This window comes from Phalacrocorax aristotelis, chromosome W (genome assembly GCF_949628215.1).
Source record: "Phalacrocorax aristotelis chromosome W, bGulAri2.1, whole genome shotgun sequence".
Classification (NCBI taxonomy): Eukaryota; Metazoa; Chordata; class Aves; order Suliformes; family Phalacrocoracidae; genus Phalacrocorax; species Phalacrocorax aristotelis.
In genome coordinates, this window is record NC_134310.1 from 21892118 (window position 1) to 21916522 (window position 24405).

At 46.9% G+C, this 24405-nt stretch overlaps 1 protein-coding gene across 1 annotated transcript in view; it reads right to left on the bottom strand.

Annotated features, from left to right (window-relative positions):
* The window catches only part of LOC142049380 (E3 ubiquitin-protein ligase RNF38-like), a 199547-nt gene extending 179431 nt beyond the window's left edge, over positions 1-20116 (bottom strand). Inside the window, 2 exon segments of the mRNA XM_075077047.1 lie at positions 19172-19443; positions 19445-20116. Coding sequence (XP_074933148.1) covers positions 19172-19443; positions 19445-19650 — 478 coding nt within the window. The 5' untranslated portion in view covers positions 19651-20116.
* Between the last annotated feature and the right edge of the window lie 4289 nt (positions 20117-24405).

Sequence of the window (24405 nt, forward strand, 5' to 3'; positions counted from 1 at the left end):
AAATTAAGCAGTAACCAGTGAATTAGCAAGAGACTTTCAAAAAAAAGAGGTGTCAGCTCAAAAAGTAGTATAAAAAAAACATGAAAATTTGTAACAGTGGGGAGAAAGAAGTGGGAACAAAGCAGGAATCAAAACCTGGTTTGACACTGCCAAAAGTCACCCTGCAGACATCATGACCTCTGCCTAGGCCCAACAGAGCAGCCTCCCTGTGGGACACTATGAGTAGCCTGCATTCTAGCTAGTGCACCGATGGTACAGAGTACATGCGGCAAATAAGGACCCACACCTTCAGTATGTGTATGTGACCTCATGGGGTGCTCTCTCACCAGGAATGTAGGGAGAAGCATGGCTTCACATAAAGCTGGGTCACCCACATCTCCCACAGGAAGAGTGTGCAAGTAGGGGTACCCGCACTCCCAGGAGAGGGTGCGGATATAACTGTGAGCGGGGGGGGGATTAGAACTTCTTGGGGCTAGTTACAGAAGGGTGTTTAAAATTTTTAAGTGTTTATTAATATTTTGTAAGTGTGTAGTATTGTGCTTTATCTGTTGAATTCCTGATATTGATCCTGAATGTATATTTCACTGATTGCTGGCTAATTATGTCATTAATAAATCAATAAACCATTTGGATCCTGATTTGATTTAAACTACATGGGTTCACCAGATTTTTTTCCTGCAACAGGAGTACAAGGGCAGTGAAAAGGAGGGTGAAGACATGGGAAAAGGAGTAATTTATGCAAATCATGGGATCAGGGCTGTCTGGAGGCACCTGCTGGACATCCCTGCACTAGATCACTGCAGCTTAAATCAAGATGTTAAACAAAGCCTGTTGTTCTGACCATGACATGCAAATCAAACCTTCTTCTGTGGTCAGGAGGATAGGAGGGAAGGGGGGGGCTGCTTTCCCTAGTTAGCAGGAGAACACCCTGACAGGATGGGTCAAGCATCCTGGTATCGCCATATCAGTGCCTGTTCTAGTCATGATGGCATTTTGCTAATCAGTGCCTAACATCTGACACAGGGGGAAGCAGATAGGTGCTTGGAATGGGTAGGGAAATTGATGGAAAGGTACATGTGGGAAGGAGGGGCAGCATGAACAACAGATCCTGAGCCACAATCCTCCTGGATGAAATGGAGAAATTGGATGGGAAACATAGTCACTAACTACTCTAAGAATGAGAAATTATGTAAGGCCACCCCAGGATTTCCACATCACTGCAGCCCCCCCCCCCCCCCCGGTCCCACAGCCTGCAGCTCTGACTCCCTGGATTACTGATAGGACCTGTTGCTGTCACCACACTGTTTATAGTGCTGTGGGACTGTGCCCTATTGGTGAGGTCATTGCTTGGCCTGTGTTGTGGCTGCCTTCAGCTTCTGGCTCGCCTTCTTTGAGGGAGCAGCCCTGCTCTTGCTGCTCCCTGACAGGTGTTTCAGTACCTAAGGCTTAGGTTAAACCCTAAAGGTTAAAAAGTGACCCCACTTGATGAGTAGGTAGTCTAAATGATCACTTTAAAGTAGGCAGGGCTTTAGCAATTATAAAGAATGCCCATTCATGTCATCATGCCATTACACACTAGCTTACATACATGACCAGTTCTGCTCCCTCTCATTTGTTAACCGAGAGAAGCTATGAAATTCTCAGGGAAAAGTAAGAGTGACTGCTTTGTGACGGAGGGCAAGCTGGGAGACAAGGGTGACAGCAAGACAGGCCAGGGCAGTGATCTTACTTACAAGGTGTGCAGCCCCACTCTCAGGGTGCAGTGAGGGCTGGCTGCTCCCTAAGGGAAGAGAAGCCAGGAGCATGATAACAAGGCCAGCAGAAGCAGTGACCTTGCCAGCAAGGTCCCAGTCTCACAGTACCCGAGTGAGGCAAGCAGGGCAGGCCCAGGGATGGTAGTGGATTCAACAGAGTCCCAATTGCCAGGCAAGTCTGTGGTGATGAGGCAGGTCTGAGGCCAGGCTGGGAAGTGTGTCCCCAGGTCAGGGTCTGCATCGGTGGGGTCTATGGCCACATACAGGCATTGCTGTGGTATAGTTGTAGCTCAGGTGGGGGACAGCTGCTAGAGCCTCAGCTTAAAAGCAGCTTCCAAGAGAAGTGGGGGTGGGTCTGGCTGAGGGTTTCCAGCAGAGCTACCTGGGAGTGATCTCCCCAAAGTCACCAGAGGGAAGGGAGGGGGGCTGCCCTCAGCTGTGCTATATCTAAGTTGGCCCTGAGCCCAGGCAGCCAAACCTCCAGGAGGAGAGGCTGATCTCAGGGCCCTTAAACCCACAGTACCTATCTGGGTGAGGAGAGCAGAGCAGGTCCAGTGACAGTAACCAGGGTCAGATAACAGTCCAGATGGCCAGACAAGTTCATAGTGAAGGACTGGCTCATTTTTGAAGTCTGAAATATTGCAGTGCTTTACTGAAGGCTGATTGTTAAGAAAAATTTCCAAACTATAAAAGCCAAAGCATATCATCTCTCTATGTACAGAGGAAAGATTCCCAACAAAACCATACAAGGTGCTGGACAATGCTGCAATGAACACAGGTTGTCTGTGTAGATGTGCAAGATTAGCCATTTGTCATGGTTTTAGCTGGGATAGAGTTAATTTTCTTCACTGCAGCTGGCATAGTGCTGTGTTTTGGACTTAGTATGAAAATAATGTTGATAACACACTGATGATGTAGTTGTTGCTGGGTAGCGCTTATACTAGTCAAGGACTTTTCTAGCTTCCCATGCTCTGCCAGGTACACAAGAAGCCAGGAGGGGAGGGGGCACGGTCAAGATAGCTGATCCAAACTGGCCAAAGGGATATTCCATATCATATCATGCCCAGTATATTAACTGGGGGGAGTTGGCCGGGGGAAGCAGCGATCATGGCTCGGGGAGTGGTTTTGCAGCATCATCCTTCTCTCCTCTCTTCCAAGTAAGACATTCCAAATCATCTCCGTAGAGTCACACTGAAAACATTCCTAATCCTTCCCCAGTCAGGCTTCTGACCAGCATGTGGTTGGTGATGGGAACAGCCCAACTGGGGTTTCTCTCTGAGAGCTCCTCCTGTGAGAACTTCTCTACATGAAACCTCCTGGACAGGCTGGACCTTCGCTGGTGATGCCTGGTTGACTCCAGAATCCATGACACAGATAATCTTTGAAGTGAAACTTTGTCTGTCATCGATTGGCCCTGCTCCTGGGGGCAGTTTGGTGACTGCTGTACTGGTAATGCTGTGAATAATATATACAGGCATGCATATAAGTAATTAATCATAAGTATGCTCGCTTTACTAGTGATAATTTGTAGTAATTTGCTTTACTAGTACGTCCTGGTTTCGGCTGTGATAGAGTTCATTTTCTTCGTAGTATCTAGTATGGGGCTATGTTTTGGATTTGTGCTGGAAACAGTGGTGATAATGTGGAGATGTTTTAGTTGTTGCTAAGTAGTGCTTACACTGGTCAAGGACTTTTTCAGCTCCCCATGCTCTGCCGGGTGCACAAGAAGCTGGGAGGGGACACAGACAGGACAGCTGACACAAAGTGACCAAAGGGATATATCCCACACCATATGACATCATGCTCAGTATATAAAGCTGGGGGAAGAAGAAGGAAGGGGGACATTCAGAGTGATGGAGTTTGTCTTCCCAAGTAACGTGATGGAGCCCTGCTTTCCTGGAGATGGCCGAACACCTGCCTGCTGATGGGAAGTAGTGAATGAATTCCTTGTTTTGCTTTGCTTGCGTGTGCAGCTTTTGCTTTACCTATTAAACTCTCACTTTTACTCTTCTGATTCTCTCCCCCATCCCACCGAGGGGGAGTGAGCGAGAGGCTATGTGGTGCTTAGTTGCTGACTGGGGCTAAACCACGACAGTAGCAATTTGCAGTAATTTAGAATAAAGAAATTTAAGAAACAAAGCCCTCTGTGTCCTTGTGTATTATGGAATCCTACTACAAGCCCACTGTCATGATCTTTACCTGAGGGGCAGGTACCCTTGCAGGTCCTGACAGCTTGATGTCCCATTGGCTATAATTGCATCAGGCATCACCTTCCAAAATGGACATAAAATACCATGTATTGTGTGAGTACTAAGAGCGAGGGGCACCAAGTAGATACTATTTCAACATGCAGCAGCAATGAAAAGTCAAGCACTGAAACAAAGATGGTGTAGTTACCTTCTGAGGCACGATAGTGCCTGTACACAAATGCACAGTCTGGGAAACAGGAGGAACTAGAGCTCTGCATGTGGGTGCAGAACTACGACAACATTGCAATAATTGAAATGTGGTGGGATAGCTCTTATGACTAGAGTTCTGTGATGGATAGATGGATGTAAGGGTATGTGAAAGGAGAGTGTCTGCTTCTGATCGAGGACCTTTTCAATGCAAAACCAGGTAAGAAAAGGAGGAAGCCATAAACAGGAACACACAGGGATACAAACCTGACCCATAAATGATCATAGAATGGTTTGGGTCAGAAGGGACCTTCAAAGATCATCTAGTCCAAGCCCCCTGCCATGGGCAGGGACATCTTTCACTTCATCAGGTTGCTCAAAGCCCCATCTAACCTGACCTTGAACACTTCCAATGATGGGGCATCCACAGCTTCTCTGGGCAACCTGTTCCAGTGTCTTACCATCCTCATTGTAAAAAAAATTTCTTCCTTATGTCCAATCTAAACCAGCCCTCTTTCAGTTAAAAACCATTGCCCTTTGTCCTGTCACTACAGGCCTTGGTAAGAAGTCTCTCTCTGTCTTTCTCATAAGCCCCCTTTAAGTATTGGAAGGCCACAATAAGGTCTCCCCGGAGCCTTCTCTTCTCCAGGCTGAACAACCCCAACTCTCTAAGCCTTTCTTCATAGAGGAGGTGTTCCAGCCCTCTGATCATTTTTGTGGCCCTCCTCTGGACCTGCTCTAACAGGTCCATGTCTTTCTTGTACTGATGGCCCCAGAGCTGGATGCAGTACTCCAGGTGGGGTCTTATGAGAGCAGAGGGGGAGAATCACCTCCCTCCACCTGCTGGCCACACTTCTTAAAGGAGACAGTAAGGAGAACCAAACCTGGTCAGTTGCACTAATCAATGAGGGTATGTGAAAGTGTGAGAATGTTTATTCTAGCAAGGTTTTCTGTTCCAGGACCTCCTAAAATGGGATGATAAGAAAAGGGGAAGACAAAAACCGAACATACAGAGGCACAGACCTGACAAAACAACCGTGGTGACAATGACAAGAAACAAACCTTGCCAGTCATACTATTTGATGGGCTATCAAGAAACTACAGGCACCACTTCCAGGAAGACCCACCTGGACTTTGCAATTGATAAGATTGCAAACCAGGGGAGACCCAGACTGGGAGGATTGAGGGAATCAATAGAACTATACAAACCCATGAAGGAATGTGCAGGGGAAAGAGGGACTGGGGAGGAACATAACGGAGCGGTTAGACAAAAAAGAGGTATAAAAGGGGCCAGTTACGTACAAAACGGGGCTAGTCAGTACACTTGTCTGACTAAGCCCTGTGCCTGATCACCAGTCTGTCCTATCTTCTCATTAAATCTTTTCTTAACTATCTCTCTGGGTAATCTCACTCTCTATCCTGTGTGTATACGTGCTGCAAGGGCTAGGTGCCAGCTACTGGGGAGACCTGTGTGAGTGGAATTGCTGTAGCTAGTGGAATCAGACCAGGGGTGTAGGTGCCCCAGGCCTGTGTTGTCAGCTACTCGAGCAAGTAGGGGTCTCAGCATCGGCAGTTGGATGCTCCATAGCTTTCTGGATCTAGGGAGGGTCTTACAGACTTTGTTCTCAGAATGCCAGCTACTGGGGGAGGGGGGCGGCTGGCATGAGCAGATACTGAGCCAGCAACTAGAGTCAGACTAGGGATGTAGGCACCCCTGGCCTGTGGCATCAGCAGCTGGAGTGAGTAGGAGACTCAGGGCTAGCTACTGGAGTGAGTGAGGGTCCCGGCTGCCAGACACTGAGGTGGGAACAGTGTGTGTCCCAAAAAAACAGCTACTGGGAGGGACCGGTGTGAGGCAAGTGAGGGGCTCAGTGCCGGTGACTGGAACAGAATTGCAGGTGTGCTTGGTGCCAGCTACTGTAGGGAGGGGTGGGGAAAGTGTCTTTATCTTCCCCAAACCTGGGGGGGGTGGGTGTGTGTGTGCGCACACATGTAATTCTCTAGCAAACTTCAAGCTGGACTAGCTAGTGAGTACGAGGCCCTGGGTCCAGACAGGGGTATCAGGTGGGCAAGGGTCTGTGCTGGTATTCAGAGGGACCCATGAGTGTGGAGTGACTGTGGGCCAAGTATGTGAATGCGTGCATGTTTGCTAGCAAGCATCAAACTGGACTAGCCATCAAGTAAGGGACCCATGAAATGGGTAAGAGGGCCTGGTATCAGATAGACAGAGGAGCCATGCCGGTACTCAAGGGATCTGCGAATGTGTGTGTGTACTTGTGAATCTAGAGTGTTATGTGTTCACTTTCACTAAGTGAACTTCTATCTCTACCAGCCAAAGAGGAGGAAGGGGACTTGGCTGTCTATACTTATGTTTCATGTGAGTCCTATATGTAGGTGCTGTTGAAGGCAGCACCTTGTCTGTGGCAGTCTGTGTAACCGGCCTTGTCAGTGTCCTCTGTGTGTGTGCATGTGTGTCTCTGGGACGTATGCTCAGCTTCACTACTGGTTGAACCTGCAAACAGAAAAGTGGCAGCTGCATCCCTCAGCCTGGGCCAGAGAGCTCTGGGTCCCTAGGTGCATTGGACTGGGTTCCAGCAGCCAGGCAGGAGGAAGTCCTGGGCCCAAAGCTGCAGAAGGTGACAGCTGCTTTTATACAAGCCATTCAGGAAAGAAAGGCAGGCAAAAAGCTGGGGGCCTTTACATGAAAAAGCAGCTTGAATGTATGGAACTCTTCTATGGAATGAGTGACAGGCTAGCTCAGAGCTTGTGGGTCAGGAAGAAAGGAGAGGCCTTTAAGGGTGATATCGTGGTGGGAATTTGTTACATACCACCTGATCAGTGTGAAGAAGTAGACAAAGCCTTTTCAAACAAACTGAAGAAGTCTCCAGATTACAGACCCTGGTCCTTATGGAAGACGTTAACACTCCTGACATCTGCTAGAAGGGCAACACAGTGGGACAGAAGCAATCCAGGAGGTTTCTGGAGGGCATTGGGGGGATAACTTGTTAACACAGGTGCTGGATGGGCCAACTGGGATGATGCTGAGCTGGATCTACCCCTCATGAACAAGGAAGAACTAACTGAAGATGTGGTAACCAGTGGCAACCTTGACTGTAGTGGCCATGGAACAGTGGAGCTCAAGATCCTGAGGGGAGTAGCGAAGGCAAATAGTGGAGTACCTTGCATTTCAGGAGAGCAGACTTGGGCTTATTCAGGAAACAGGTAGGTGGGATCCTGTGGGAGTCAGATCTGAAGGGCAAAGGAGCTCTAGAGAGCTGGCAGGTCTTTAAGGACATCATCTTCCAAGCACAAGAAACAGGACTTCCTGATACTCAGGAAAATGAGAAGACATATCAGAAGACTGGCTTCCCTAAGCAGGGAACTCATGACAGAGCTTCAGTGCAAAAAGGCAGCATATAGGAGGTGGAAGTGAGGACAAGCTACAAAAGAGGAATACAGAAATATTGCCATACCACTGAAAGGATGGTGTTTGAAAAGCAAATATCAACTAGAGTTGAAACTGGCAAAGGATGTCAAGGGCAAAGAAAGAGTTACTATTGCTATGCTAGCAGTAAAAAGATGAAAAAGGAAAATGTGGGCCCACTGCTGAAAGGGGCAGGTGATTTAGTGACAGCAGATGCAAATAAGGCTGAGGTACTTAATACCTTTTCTACCTTTTCTTCACTAACAATGTTGCGCAGGCCTTCGTGCCTAAGGGCAGAGTTTAAGAAGGAAAGGAACTGCCAGAAGTAGAAAATCAAGTCAGGGATCTCTTGAGAAATCTCAGTCTATTGTCCATGGGACCCAATGGGATACATCCAGGGGTGCTGAGAAAACTGGCTGATGTCAATATTAAACTGTTCTCAATCATTCTTTAAAGGTCATGGAGATCAGGGGAGGTTCCTGACAACTAGAGAAATGTAAATGTTCATCCATCTTCAAAAAGGGCAAGAAGGACAATCTGAGAAACTACAGGCTGGTCAGCTTCACTTCAGTCCCTGGGAAAATCATGGAGCAAGTCCTCTTGGAACACATTTCTGGGCACATGAAGGAGGTGATTAGGAATAGCAAACATGGATTTACCAAGGGTAAATTATGCTTCACCAACCTGATTACCTTCTGTAATGAAATAACTGGCATTGTAGTCAAGGGGATAGCCACAGATGTTGTCTGTGCTGACTTTGTAACCAAACTGATGAAATTAATCAACCAGGGATGTTGTTATATTATGGGAACATGGAGTGTACGAATCAGTGTATCTGTTGATCTTTATTTTAGTCCCTAGGTTATTATTAATGTGAACAAAACAATAGACAATGTGCTTCTGTCAGAAAAGGATGACAAAATGTGGTTTTGTGTAGTGGACTGAGAAAACTGGCCAGGATTGCCAAGATTAAGAACCAAGTAGGTAAAAGGTAATTTCAGCAGGGGGAGATCGCGACCACCGACTCACGGACCACCGACCCAAGTAATACCACCTACTCAAAAGAGAACAATGGAAGAGGACAACTGAGCCTGCACAGTAATTTACATATGGAATGAGCAAGTTTGTACCAATCAGTAGAAAGGACAATAATGAATATGTATGAACATGTAAATTTTTGATCTATAAATTGTATGGGAAAGGTGTATAAGGTATGCATGTTAGGAGGAGCAATCCCCCGTGCATCCGGCGCCGTGAATAAAGAATGCCTGCTCTTTAATACTAAATTGGTGTTAAAGAGTTGTTTCTGGTTTTACCGCGTTTTTCGGTAACAACTTTAGCAAGACTTTTGACACGGTCTCCCACAGCATCCACTTATCCAAGTTGGGATGTTGTGATCTAGGTGAGTGGACTACTAGATGGGTGAGAAAGTTGCTGGATTGTCAAGCTCAAAGAGTAATGGTTAATAGTACATACTCTACCTAGAGGTCGGTTATAAGCAGAGTTCCTCAGGGGTCTATCATGGGACCTATCCTTATTTAATATCTTTCTCTGCAACCTGGATGAGGAGATATAATGCATCTGTAGTGATCCTAACCAGAAGACCACTGTACATTGAGGAGTTAGTGATCCACATAACAGTTAACCTGAGTAGGCCCAGGACTGTGTTGTGCTGCAAATATACCTTAGTCGCAGGATAAACTTAGCTGACTGATCGTATCAGAGGAGCCTGCAGGCAGCTCTAACAACCAAATATATATTTACTGCACTTTACACAGAGAAAAACCCGCTACTGCAGAACAAGCATAAGAGAGTTCATCCAAAAGCCATCTAAAGAAAAAAGTAACACATAAACAAAAGTGGGAGGAAAGCAGCACCTCGACATCAGCATGTTCATATGAAAGGAGATTCACTAGAAAATTTTTAAGACACTCCCTGACATTCTGCATTCTTGTTTGAAGAGGAAGGAGTGTAGTCAGGGTATCCCTCCATGGTTTTGCAGCATCATCCTTCTCTCCTCTCTTCCAAGTAAGACATTCTAAATCATCTCCTCCGAGTCACGCTAAAAACATTCCTAATCCTTCCCCAGTCAGGCTTCTGACCAGTATGTGGTTTAGGATTGTTGCTGCCAGTAACTATTGCCAGATGACCACTGTGCTGAGGGATAGGGCAGGATGTCCAGACTCAGATCTCTGGCTCCCCCATACATCTTGCATCTCATTCAGGTTTTCAACTCTAGGTTTAGCTGACATCATTCTATCTGAACTTCTGATATGAAGTAGAAACCATAAAAGAAGACCTGATGAGTGGTTTTCAAGTGCAAGAATCTTGAGGAAAAATAAAGATTTAAAACCTTTTTCCCAGACAACATAGGTTAAAAAGATTATGTGTGCATGCAGGTTTCATTTTGACAAGGTGTCGTAGTTTAGCCGTCAGCTCAGCCCCACACAGTCACTCGCTTACTCCCCCACCAGTAGATGGGGGAGAGAATCAGAAGGGTAACACTTGTGAGTTGGGATAAGAACAGTTTAATAATTAAAATTAAAAGAAACAACAACAAAAATGCAATGTAAAGGAGAACAACGAGAGGTGCTAAACGGGGGGGGGGGGGGGGGGGGAGGGGGAAGGGGAATTAACCGCAGAAACAAACCACACACAACACAGGCACTCACCACCCACTGACCCAACACCACACCTCAGCCGAGCTGCAAACTGCCCCCCCTTAATATACCGGTCATGGTGTCACATGGTATGGAATGAACATGCCATTGGCCAGTCGGGGTCAGCCACCCCCACCATCACCCTGCCCCTCCCAGCCCCACACCAACCAGCAGAGCACAGAAAGCTGGAAAGGTAGCTGACCCCCCACGGTGAGGAGAATTAACCCCTTCTCAGCCAAAAAGAGCACATTCTCCACCCCTTATTCCATACCATTTACACCATGCCCAGGTCCCATACCATCCAATACAACCATACCAACCACCACCCCTCCCCTTCCCATCCTTTAACATAATACACAGACATCATTCCCTTAGTCTATGGACCTTCCCTGTAAAATGTCCATTAAAATGTCCATTGAGTTCACCTAGTCCGTGACTCTGGGCTCCATCTGCCGTATCAGGCTTTCAGGGTGGGAGAGATGGTGTGTGTGGTGTTGGGTTGCTGCATACCGAGTCAGTCATCGTTCCATCACTGCTGCACTTTGCTTATTTCACAGTTTATCTTCAGTGGATTGGGAGGCTTGTACTCTGATATCATTGATACAACACAGAGGTGACATACAATATTATATAGCAGTTCGCATTGTGCCATTCAGTTCATTGACTGTTTTCGCCCAAAATCAAATCCCCTTGAGGCACACATCGGATTTGTCCATCCTCCCGCATCACCCAACAAGTGCACCCAGGTCCTCGAGCAAAAGCAATCCCACGAATGGGTTTGCCTTTGCCGGAGGCAGGAAGAACCCAGACTGTTTTGCCCAGCATACTTTTTACATGCACTAGAGAGACTCTATCCCCTTTCACAGTATGTAGGATTTCTGACTGGGCAGGGCCAGCTTGATTGGCAGATGCCCTCATGTTGACGAACCAGGTGGCTTTTGTTAAATGTGTAACCCAGTGCTTGAATGTTCCACCCCGCATTGCTCTCAGTGTAGTTTTTAACAGTCCATTGTACCGTTCAATTTTCCCAGAGGCTGGTGCATGACAGGGAATGTGATACACCCACTCAGTACCATGCTCTTTGGCCCAGCTGTCTATGAGGTTATTTCAGAAATGAGTCCCGTTGTCTGTCTCAGTTCTCTCTGGGGTGCCATGTCGCCACAGGACTTGTTTTTCGAGACCCAGGATAGTGTTCCGGGCAGTGGCGTGGGGGACAGGATATGTTTCCAGCCAGCCAGTCATTGTTTCTACCATTGTAAGCACATGGTGCTTGCATTGATGGGTTTGTGGGAGTGTAATATAGTCAGTTTGCCAGGCCTCCCCATATTTATATTTCAGCCATTGTCCCCCATACCACAGAGGCTCTACCCGCTTCACTTGCTTCATTGCAGCGCATGTTTCACATTCGTGGATAGCATCCATGGTCAAGTCCACCCCTCAATCACAACCCCACCTGCATGTTGCATCTCTCCCTTGATGGCCTGAGGTGTCACGGGCCCACCAAGCTAGAAATAGTTCACCCTTATGTTGCCAGTCCAGATCCACCTCAGCCATTTCAATCTTGGCAGCCTGATCTACCTGCTGGCTGTTCCGATGTTCTTCACTGGCCCGACTCTTGGGGACGTGAGCATCCACATGACGTACTTTTACAACCAGGTTCTCTACACGGGCAGCAATATATTGCCACAATGTGGCAACCCAGATGGGTTTACCTCTATGCTGCCAGTTGCTCTGCTTCCACTGCTGTAACCAGCCCCACAGGGCATTTGCCACCATCCAGGAGTCAGCATAGAGATAGAGCACTGGCCACTTTTCCCATTCAGCAGTGTCTAAGGCCAGCTGGATGGCCTTTACCTCTGCAAACTGGCTCGATTGACCATCTCCTTCAACAGTTTCTGCTACTTGTCTTGTAGGACTCCATACAGCAGCCTTCCATCTCCGGTGCTTTCCCACAAGACAACAGGACCCATCAGTGAACAGGGCATACTGCTTTTCATCTTCTGACAGTTTGTTATAGAGTGGGGCTTCTTCAGCACGTGTCACCTCCTCCTCTGGTGGTAATCCAAAATCTTTGCCTTCTGGCCAGTCCATAATGACTTCCAAGATTCCTGGGCGACTGGGGTTTCCTACTCGAGCCCGCTGGGTGATCAGTGCAACCCATTTACTCCACATAGCATCAGTTGAATGAAATGGAATAGCGCGGGAGTTAGTAGTTAAGAAAGGATCACAGTTAGGCTTGGAAACTAACACCTGAGAATTTTAACAAGGTAGTTAAAATGCTCTAGGCCAGATAGGAGGGTATCAGCAATGAATGCCTCATTAACAAGAACCTCCTCAAAACAATACAGATCAGTAGAACTTCAAGGGCTGACAGTGGAAACATCCTGCCACAAAGAAGATTGTGAAGATAAGGGAAGGCCACAAATCAGCCAGCAGTGATAAAAGGGATCATCTTGGCCCAGAAGGTGCTGAAGCACGAAACTGGGGGAAAGGTAATTCCTGCAGGAGATTTCAACCACCCACTCAATTGAGGGACGAAAGGACTACCCCCCTCACTCCTCTCGAGCGTGTGCAGTGAATTAAAATCACACTGTAGCTTTAAACTTAAGCGAAGAAGATACAGGCCAGTGGAAGAAGAGGATGCTCATTCAGGTCAATAGTTATGTATTAGATAGGCATGGTGTGTTAACTTTCATGTATAAATGTCAAAAATGAACTCCAGTAGGTGTACACATTTGGTGGAGGGACCCCCATGCATCCAGCGCTGCAATGAAGTGAATGCCTGCTTCTTAATGCTACATTGGTGTTAAGAGGTTTATTCCCGATTTCAGTGACACTATTGCACATACATTTGCTCAGTGGATATGGGGAGAGCAGTGGATATCATCTACCTCGAATTTAGCAAGGTCTTTCACATGGCCTCCCACCCCATCATTGTCAGCAAGTTGGTAAGATGGTAGATGTTGGCAAGTTGGTAGATGGACCACAAGATGGGTAGAAAACCAGCTAAAATGCTGAGCTGGAAATAGTCAGGACAGCTTGACAGGGTCCTGGATAACCTAATCTAAGACCCTGTTTTTAACAGCAGGTCGGACCAGATGATCTCCAGAAGCCCCTTCCAACTGATAGAGTTAGAAGTGTTGTGACTACAACTTGTTGCTTTGGGGGAGTCAGAAAGGCTTCAAGACAAGAAGCGCCTAAACAAAAATTTACGACGACAACATTTGACCTTAGAAAAGCAGATGTACAGAACCATAAAGATAAGGAACTGCAGAGCAAAACGCTAAACCAGAACAGACTGTCCCTCAAGGACAGTATATACGTGATCTCAGAACTGAGTCTGCGCGAAAGCAAAAGTTAACTAGCGGACACAGTGAGGAGGAGTATATCCTTCATCCAGAGACCCCTGACGACCACCCGGAGACACCAACAGGCATGCGCAAAGCACATTTGCATATGATAATGAGTTCTCGGAAAAGTAGCGAATATGTATATCTTTTCTCGGAAAACTAATGGATATGTATGTAAAGCTTGTGTAAGTTATGCAACTAACCCTGTGCGGGCACGCACATTAGGAGGAGTGATCCCCTCTGTGTCCAGCGCTGCAATAAAGAATACCTGCTTAATAGTCTTTCAGACTACTGAGTCCTGATTTCGGCTTTTCACAGCATCACAACCTAGACTTTTTTATGAGAGGGAGACACACATGCACCTATGTGTGCAGAAACATTCATGCATACATGCTCACTTGCTACAAACATACCTATAGAAGCCGTTCTTGTTATTCTTGACATCTCTTGCCAGTTTGAGCTCCAGCTGAGCTCTTGTCTTCCTACCTGCATCTCTGCATGCCCAAGCAATATTTCTATATTCTTTGGGAGTTTGTCCCTTTTCCATCTCTCATATGCTTCCTCTTTTGCATTTGAGCTCTCTCAGTAGCTCACTTCAACAAGGCTGCTTTCTTGTTATGTCTACTCCTTTTCCTGCTTAGGAGGATGGACTACTCTTGTGCTTTGAGGAGGCTGTCTCTGAAAATCTCCCAGAACTCCTGAGCTCCTTTGCCCTCCAAAGCAGACTTGCATGGGATCCCTCATAACAGTTCCCTAAACAAGCTGAAATCAGCTCTTCTGAAGTCCAAGGTCTTTATTCTGCTACTTGTCTTCCTTATACCCCTTAGGATCTCAAACTCTGTGATCTTATGGTCACTGCAGCCAAGGCTGCCATTGACAGTCACATCTCCAAACAAATCTTCCTTATTTGTAAGTAGTAGGTCCAGAAGAGCACCACTCCTAGTTGGCATGTGTCGTGGTTTAGCCAGCAGCTCAGCCCCACACAGTCGCTCGCTCACTCCCCCACCAGTAGATGGGGGAGAGAATCAGAAGGGTAACGCTCGTGGGTTGGGATAAGAACAGTTTAATAATTAAAATTAAAAGAAACAACAACAAAAATGCAATGTAAAGGAGAACAACGAGAGGCACGAAACCCCGGGGGGGGAATTAACAGCCAAAACAAACCGCATGCGATGCAGCCGCTCACCGCCTGCCAACCCGACGCCGCGCCTCCCCCAAGCCCCAAAATGCCCCCCCTTAATATACTGGTCATGGTGTCACATGGTATGGAATGAACATGCCATTGGCCAGTCGGGGTCAGCCGCCCCTGTCGTGGCCCTGCCCCTCCCAGCCTCCCGCTGAGGCAGCAGAGCAAGGGAAGCTGGAAAGGTAGCCGACCCTCCACAGGGAGAATTAACCCCTTCTCAGTCAAAACCAGCACAGCATGTCCAGCAACTGCATTAGGAAGTTGTCCTCAATGCATTCAAGAAAACTCTTAGAATGCTTGTTCACCACTGTGTTGCTTTCCCAACAAATATCAGGGTAGCTTAAGTCCCCCATAATAACCAGGGCCTGCAGACCTGAGGCTTAAGTTACCTGAAGTTGTTATTCTGTTTGCATGTATCTCCCTGTATGCACATACGTCTCCTGTGTGCATGTGCAACTCTCCCTGTATTTGTGTGCACAAGTGTCCCCCTGTGTGAGCACATGAGCATTTCCCTCCATGTGTACATGTGCATGAGTGTCCTCCTCTATATGTGTGCATCTCCATCTGTCTGTGTCTGTATACATCTCCATCTGTGTGTTGGTGTGCACAAGTGTCCTCCTCTGTGTGCATGTACAAGAGTCTCTCTGTGTGTGTCCACAACTACCTGATCGGAGGATACAGAGAAGATGGAGTCAGTCTCTTCTTGGAGGTGCACACCAATAGGAAGACAGGCAATGGACACAAGTTGGAACATGGGAAGTTCCAGTTAGGGAAAAAAAAATGTTTACCATGAAGGTGGTCAAATACTGGAACAGGTTGCCCAAAAAGGTTGTAGTATCTCCATTCTTGGAGGTGTTCAAGACCCTGAGCAACCTGATCTAATTAAACTTGTTCTGAGCAGAAGGTTGGACTAGATGACCTCTGGAGGTCCCTTTCAACCTAAATTATTCTATGATTCTATGAGCATGCATGTGTCTGCATGTGTGTGTCTCTGTCTATCTCTGTGGACACTGCCTGTAAAATATGCTTAGCTGTTCCTGTTACTGTTTAGTTACTCCCTAAATTTGAAGAGGGTTTAATAATATAGTCTTGATCTTGATATTTTACCTTTTGGCAAAAATGGAAAACTTGTTTTCAATAATATGACTAACAGGATTTTCAGCAACATCAAAAAATTCAACTTCCTGATTCCACAAATAGGTGCAGGACTCATTCTGTGGTAGCAAATATTTAAATGCACTAAATAGATTTTCACAGATCCAAAATGGTCTTTTCCCAGGGTAGGGGGTGGGATAGGAATAATTTCTTCTTCCCCATCTACACACCACCTGATTTGGTCTGTAAAATATCTACATTTTCTTAACACTAGAAGATTAATTGCAGATCATAATACACGTACACTTTATATAAGTTTGAAATTATAACTAACAATGAATGTTCATCTGCTATAAGGATCTGAACACATTGTAAAACTTAAACATTTAATTTTGGTACACAAAGGAGCTAAACTCTTTGAACAAACTGGTCCTAACTGTTCCAAGTGCCATAGCTGCAAACAAGCTTTTCTGACTGCAACATCATCTCTAACAGAGAATGCTCAAAAACTGAATGTTTAGCACAGGATCTGCATTAATGAAGACCAAAACTTTTGAACAATCCCCCAAAGCTCCATCCCTTTTCAGACAAAAGACAAGAAAGAAAGTGAACTCCCCCTAATCCAACGGCAAGATCTTGGTACACAGTTACCAGGACTGTGATGAACTGAACAAGTGATAAAGGTTCCATTTCTTTACTATACCTAGGAGTTTCCAAGTCACAGGCAATGTAAAACCTTTTATTTCACAGTCATACACTAAGTCAATTTTATTATGACATTATCAGAAGTGTGGGAGAGCTAGGAGAGCATTTGGGATCAGACTTCAACCTGAGATGTTGAACTACACCAAGAATGTCTAATTTCTAAACAGCAGAAGGGAAATTAACTTTTGTCAAGTAAAACTTCCCTTCACGAGATCACTTATATCTGGAGATTTTTTTTTCTGTTAAATATCATCTTTTGTGAAAGGTCCACATAACTGGGCAGGAGAGATAGCTATATAAGAAGTGATCTCCAGTACACATAAACAGATATTTCTGCAATATATAAACCAATTAAAATGTAAAAATTAAAATTCTTTCCAATTTTTAACATGATATTCATTTAAAACATTTCCAAACACAAATTTCAAGGGAAAGTGGTGAACTCTCTTGTGTATAAAATATATCTAATTTTAGAGTAAGATTTCTCACAGTGTAAACATCCTTACTACGGACTTCCATAAATCATCTAAGTAACTCCTCAAGTCATAAGCACAGTTACAAATATATTCTAGGAAAGGACTAATTAGTCTGTTTCTCCACGCTCCAATCCCAAAGAATGATCTCTCATTGTTTGCTGTGCTCCCTGCACCAATGCATAGTTACTGACTTCATATATATAAAACCTAAGTTATAGATATGGTTATTATATGTAGTTATATAGTTACAGGTTTTTAATATATTTTATATATAATAGTTTTTATTGCCATATACAAACAATGGTAAAAAAAGGTAAAAAAAAATATCTAAGATCCCAATCCTGAAAGCACAGTTGTGTTTAAAATTTAATCATGTGGGAAATCCCAATGCAGTCTAGAAGAGAACTCCCACATTTAAAAATAAACACATAAGCTTAAGTGTTAGGGACTCAGTCTTGAAAACATCATAGCTCCAAAATAAAAGTGAATTGAGTGGTCAAAAGCTGTTCTTCAGAGGGATATCATCATGTAACCATTTTTAACAGGAAATGGACCTGACACTTAAAAAGTCAGGTGTCAAACGGCCAATATACAGAGATTATTGGGAGGAAAGACAGAGTTTCCGTAAGATGATGTTTTCCCAGCATTTTGAAGTTACCAACATATACAAGAATTTAAGAAGCCATATCAGTCTTAATAATAGTTTCAAAAGATGCTGACAGTAAAAGAAAAAAGTAGTCAACCAGCTAGGGGCTGATTTGGATTTATATATGCATGTCATTTTGGAACTGAATGCCACTCCTGAAGGACTGCAAATTTCCCCACAAAATAAATATTCTAAAAATCAAACACTTGATGCTTACAAAAGTGTGTCAGTTCACTTTCCAATACCAATAAAGCCAAAGGACAGTAATAAGGCAAGCAGCCAGCTACTCATTAAGGAAATTAAGTAAGAGTACATCACCCATACACTTATGCTATCTACTACATTTATCAACAGATTAGCTGTATTAGGGGGCTGTTTCTTTACCAAAGAGATCAGTGCTAACCATAGACAGTCACTGAATCTCACATAATATTTTGGAAGATCAGCTAAACAGAGTAACTACAATCAAAGTTACACAGCCTTGGTATTATTCAGAATACAACAAAAGCTTATATGATAGTACAGGCATATTTAAAGGCACAGTAAAAAAACAGTAATCTCAAATTAGAAAAAACCATACCAACAGGCTAGAAAATACAAAGACAGCACAGATACTATATTAACAATTATTATACTAAGAACAAATGTGCCCTCTCAAATTTAATTACAGCATTTCTTCTCCAATAGCATAATTTATAATGCCACATCTGATGCTAAGAAAAAAAAAAACCCCATATATCTGAAAGGTCTCAAAGGATGGAATAACTTTAAATGTTTCTATCCTAACACCCAACTCGGTCTCTGTGGCAAGACCCATGCACCCCTTTGAGCCACACGGAGTAAGAGAGTTGAGAAACTTTCTCCAGCAGTCAAGTCCACACAACGATTCCAACACCAGAAATACAAGGAGAAAATATGCAGAGAAGGAAATGGCTTCTCAACACAGTCCTGAAGGCTCCACAAACCCCCGGTCTTGGTGAGTCTGTTTCTCTTTACCCCCGATACACTCCAAAGTTTCAGCTGTTCGCCAGGAGGTACAAAACTTGAACAAGAGCCCCAACAAGTTTATTTGTTTTGGTATAACCCTAGCAGAGTTTTTGCTCAGTCCCTTTTCCGGGAGCCCCGACGTTTCCCTCGTGTGTGCTGCTGCTCTCATGTCACCCCCGGGGACTCAGCACCCTCAAGGAGGTCACAAGAGCTGAGGGCAGAGACGCCCCAAAGGAGATGGAGGGCGATACCACAACTCTGGTCTCTCCCCCATCCCCGCGTGTTTTACCGCCTGGCGTCCAGATACCCGTCGTGTCTCCCGTGGGGACACATACCCAGCGGGGCGGGCATAACTCCACTGAAGTGTTGCGGAGGGTATCAACTTCTGAGACCTTTGGGGGTAAAAGATGAACAAAGGAGTAGTCCGGGGGGGGGGGGGGGAATAGCCTTCCCCGCCCCAAAATACTTCCCCGCCTCACACGCACCACTTACCTGACACAGGGGCTCTGGTGCCCGGGGCGGCGATGTGTCTGCCTCTGCCCTGGCTCTGAGTTCCTTGCTCCGGGAGGCTCGGCCTGTGTAGGGGTGGCGGCGGCTGCTGGAAATGAGCGGCGCCCCCGTTCATAGCGAAGCTGAGGAAGCTGGAGTGGATTCGGGGGGGCTCCAGGAGGAGGAAGGGAGCTGGCGGGGAGGCGACGGCTGCAGCAGCGATGGGGGAGGAGGAGAAGGAGAAAAAGGCGGGGGGCGACAGCGCAGGAGGGGGGGGAGACGGCGGAAGGAGCCACCAATCTGCTGGTGAGCCCAACTCCCCTACCCGCTTCTCCCACCTGGCGAAGGGGATCCGATAGATCTTCAACGCCGTCCTCCCCGGACTTTGCGGATTCCCGGTCGTGGTTCCGCAGGCAGGCGGAAGGAAAGAGGCGGGAGTTGGGCTGCACAGCGCAAGGTTGCGAGTTGGCGGCGATCAGCATCACTTCCCCCCGCCCGCCCCCAAGCAGTTGGCAGCAGATGGGGTCCCAACTGCCCAGACAGCGCACGAGGGGTGGCGGGCACGGCAACAAACTTCCTTTCGGTCTCCCCTCCCCTGCGAAGTAGCAGCGGTGGCGCAAGGGGGCTGCCACCGCTCGTTGTCCCCCGGTACGGGCTCAGGAGCATTGGGCGGGAGCTGAGCCTGCTAGCTCGTCATGAGAGGCGATTAACTGTGCCTCGCGACTCAAAGGGCTCAGTGCAAGAGAGTAAACAAAAGCAGCATAGAAGGCTATTATACCTCTCCCTCCCCCGCCTCCGCCCCGAAAACAATAACAGTACTACGCCAGGGGAGCGAAAGAAAAGGGTATCGGAATCAGTGAAGTCCGTCCCCCCTCGCCCTTCCGTCTCGGGGACTTCCTCTGCCGTCTTAGGCCCCCTCGTACAAGATGGCAAGGTCCACTTCTCAATCCCGGCCCTGACCGGAAGAGGGGGGGGATTCCCCGCGGGTGCCTGTTCATATATTGGATCTGCCTTTGTGTGTGTGTGCGCGCTTTCCCCTCTCCCTATGTAGGGAAGGAGCAAGTCCTCTATCCCCTAACGCTGGTCTGGCTGCTCACAGGGAGAAAGTTACTTCCTTCCTCCTCTGCCATCGGCCTCACCAGCCCAGCATAAATTATACACGGTGAGAAAGAAGAGTGCTCAGCTCGCAGCCAGCCCTGCTTCCATACCGACTCTGTCCACTCGGATCCCAAGGCAGCAGAGGGGGCCAGTACCTTTCTGGAACACCAGCTCCTGCACAGGACAGAATGTGACAATCCCCACCAGACACACAAACCTTTTCCCCCTTGTTTTGTTCTCTTCTCTCCTTCCTTTTTCTACTTCTTTTCCTTCCATCCCACTCCCATTGCCAGCATTTAGCTGTACCAGCAGGCCTCAGCCCAACCACCTTGGGTATACCTTGGCCATGCTGGAAGGGGAAAGCTGTCCTGCATCATACAGCACTTGAGATGCTAGGGCACATCCCTCTCCCAGGCCTTGCTCCCTTCTTTCCCCGGACTGTACTTGCCCTCACTCCCAGCAGTGGCAGTGACAGATGTCTGATCAGTCAAGAGCCTGGCACTGAGCTCAGGCAGAGCTCTGCTCATCTTTATCTTTTTTTTCCTTCTCCTTTAAAAAGCTTATGAGCAAAGCAAACAAGCAACAGAGGGATGGCAGCCCCACATGGATTGCCACACATGCACACAGAAAACAGAAAGCCACTGACTAGCAGTACTATCTGTACTGCTCGGCATATACTGGAGCATCTCAATGAGGAAAGGCCAAGAGAGCTGGGGCTGTTCAGCCTAGAGAAGAGAAAACTCGGGGGGATCTCATCAGTTTATACAAATATCAAAAGGGAGGGAGGGTACAAAGAAGACAGAGCCAGGTTCTCTTCAGTGGTGTCCAGTGACAGGACAAGAGGCAGTGGGCACAAAGTGAAACACAGGAGGTTCCACCTGAACATCAGGAAACACTTCTTTACTGTGAGGGTGACCGAGCAATGGGACAGATTGCCCAGGGAGCTTGTGGAGTCTCCCTCCTTGAGGTAATGCAAAAGCCATCTGGACATGGTCCTAGTGTCACCGAAATCGGGAATAAACCTTGTAACACAAATGTAGTGTTAAAAGGCAGGCATTCTTTATTCATGGTGCCGGATGCACAGGGGATCGCTCCTCCTAACGTGCATACCTTACACACCTTTCTCATGTGATTTATATAGACCAAAAATATACATATTCATCTTATCCATACATATTCAATATTATTCTCTTTGGTGATTGGTACAAACTTGCTCGCTTCACATGTAAATTATTGCACAGGCTCAGTTGTCCTTTCCCATTGTTCTCTTTTGAGTAGGTGGTATTACTTGGGTAGGTGGTCCATGAGTCGGTGGTCACAATCTCCCCCTGCCGGAATTACCTTTTACCTATTTGGTTCTTAATCTTGGCAGTCCTGGCCAGTTTTCTCAGTCCACTACACAAAACCACATTTTGTCATCCTCTTCTGACAGAAGCATATTGTCTATTGTTTCGTTCACATTAATGATTACCTAGAGACTAAAATACAGCTCAAGGAATACACTGATTTGTATACTCCATGTCCCCAGACTTAATGTCCAGTTGGATAGGGCTGTACAAGGAGTATAGCAACATCCATGTTTGGTTAATTCCATCACCCTGGTTACACTGGGCAACCAGCTCTCCATGGCCTTGCTTGAGCAGGGGGGTTGGACCGGAAGACCTCCAGAAGTCCCTTCCAGCCTCAACCATTCTGTGTATGTGTGTGCGCACACGTGGCTATAAACTCAACAGGGAAGGCTTGAAAAGGTTTGGTAGACTTTTCCAGCCCTGGCTCCTTGCCATCCATACACTTTCAATTAAATGAGCTTTTGTCTCTCCAGGGTGGCCCTGGTTCCTGGGAGATCCGCACAAAGCCAGGGATTCTCTGCCTGCAGTAAATATGCAGCAGTCAATTGTGTTGGAAAGCCCTGAGCAGACCAGATGCACAGAACCTGCAATCATTGTCCCCTTTGCACTGCTTCATTGATTAGGACTTATGCATGTCCTTTATGCTCCAGCTACCCCTAGCTTCTCCAATTGCTCCAGTTCAGAAGCACCTACAAGCATCCCCCCACACTTCCCACCCTCCCACCCCCACCCTCCCGCATGCAGAGAGTTAGCAGGAAGCTGCAGGGAATGCCTGTAATTGCGAAGGCCTCTCCAGCAACAGGGCTGCCTTTGTAGTGACGTATTTCCCTTTCAGCCAAATGCTTTGCGGGCGGGGTGAAGAGTGGGGTGGGAGAGGGAGAAGGAGGAGAAGAGGGAACTGTTTCGATCGTTCAATTGGGCAGCTGGGCTGTTGCATAGGGCTGTGTACCAGTTGCAGGTCCAGCTCTTCATCTATTACATGCAAGTGCTTGCTGCTGTTTGGAGAGAAGAGCAGTCGGAAAGAGCAGGGCGTGGTAGCAGGGACAAAAGTAAATTATTTACAGAAAACAAAGGCACCTTGGGGTCGTGGCAAGGTTTTGGTAGCGGGGGGTGGGGGCGCTGCAGAGGTGGCTCCTGTGAGAAGAGACCAGAAGGTGCCCCCATGTCAACCTGAGCCAGTTTCAGCTGGCTCCAAGACAGACATACCACTGGCCAAAGCTGAGACAATAAGCAACGTTGGGAGCGCCTCTGTGATGACATATTTAAGAAAGGGTAAAAAATGCTGCGCAACAGCATCTGGGAGAGAGGAGTCAGAATATGTGAGAGAAACAACTGCAGACACCAAGGTCAGTGAAGAGGGAGAGGGAGGAGGTGCTCCAGGCGCTGGAGCAGAGATTCCCCTGCAGCCCATGGTGAAGACCATGGTGACGACGCAGGTTGTGCTCCTGCAGCCCATGGACAACCCCATGCCAGAGCAGGTGGATATACCCTGAAGGAAGCTGCAGCCCATGGAGAGGAGCCCATGCAGGAACAAGTTTTCTGGCAGGACCTGTGGCACTTGGGGGACCCACGCTGGAGCAGTCCGTTCCTGAAGGACTGCACCCTGTGGAAAGGACCTATGCTGGAGCATTTCGTGAAGGACTGTCTCCCATGGGTGGAACCCCACACAGGAGCAGGGGAAGAGTGTGAGAAAGAAGGAATGGCACAGACAACACGTTATGAACTGTTTGCAACCCCCATTCCCTATCCCTCTGTGCCACTCGGCGGGAGGAGATAGAAGAGTTGGAAGTGAAGTTGAGTCTAGAGAAGAAGGGAGGGGTGGGGGAAGGCGTTTTTAGGGTTTTTTTATTTCTCACTATCCTACTCTGTTGCAATTAATTGACAATAAATTAATTTCCCCGAGTCAAGTCTGTTTTGCCCGTGACAGTAATTGGTAAGTAATCTCCCTGTCCTTATCTCAACCCACGAGCTTTTCATCACATTTTCTCCCCCTGTCCTGTTGACTGAGGAGGAGTGATAGAGTAGCTTGGTGGGCAGCTGGTGGACAGCCAAGGTCAACCCACCACATCACCTTTTGTCAGGCATGTGCTTTTTCACCTCCTGCAGCTCCACCATCCTCGCTCTCGCTCTAATACAACCCTTGCGTGCACACATTTCTTTCCCCAGGGCTCAATTCCCGCTTCACTTTCCTTCCACCCTTTTTCCTCCAACAGGAGAATGACAACCACCTTGCAGCATATCAGATATGCCGTTCCTTTTACTGATTTTAGTTATCGGCACCAACAACAATCAAATTATTTGCCCATAATAATTTTGTTTCTTCATAAACATCCCACAACCCAATAGTTTAGCAAGTGCATATAAAGATCAGATCAGCCTTTGAAGAAGTTTTATTCATCAATCTGACTTCAAGCTTTATAAAAGTGAACCACAAACATCGTAACCAAATAATTGGGAAAATCTTTACATTTTACTTTGCAGAATGTGCTGGTTTTGGCTGAAAAGAGGTTAATTCTCTTAACTGTGGGGTTCGGCTACCTTTTCAGCTTCCCGCACTCTGCCGCATCAGCACAAGGCTGGGATGGGCAGGGCCACGGCGGGGGCGGCTGACCCCAACTGGCCAATGGCATGTTCATTCCATACCATGTGAAACGATGATTAGTATATTAAGGGGGGGCAGGTTGGGGCTTGGAAAGGCGCTGCATTGGGTCAGTGGGCGGTGAGCAGCGGCGTCGCATGCTGTTCGTTTCAGCAATTCATTCCCCTCCCATTCCCCCCTCCCTTCCGGGT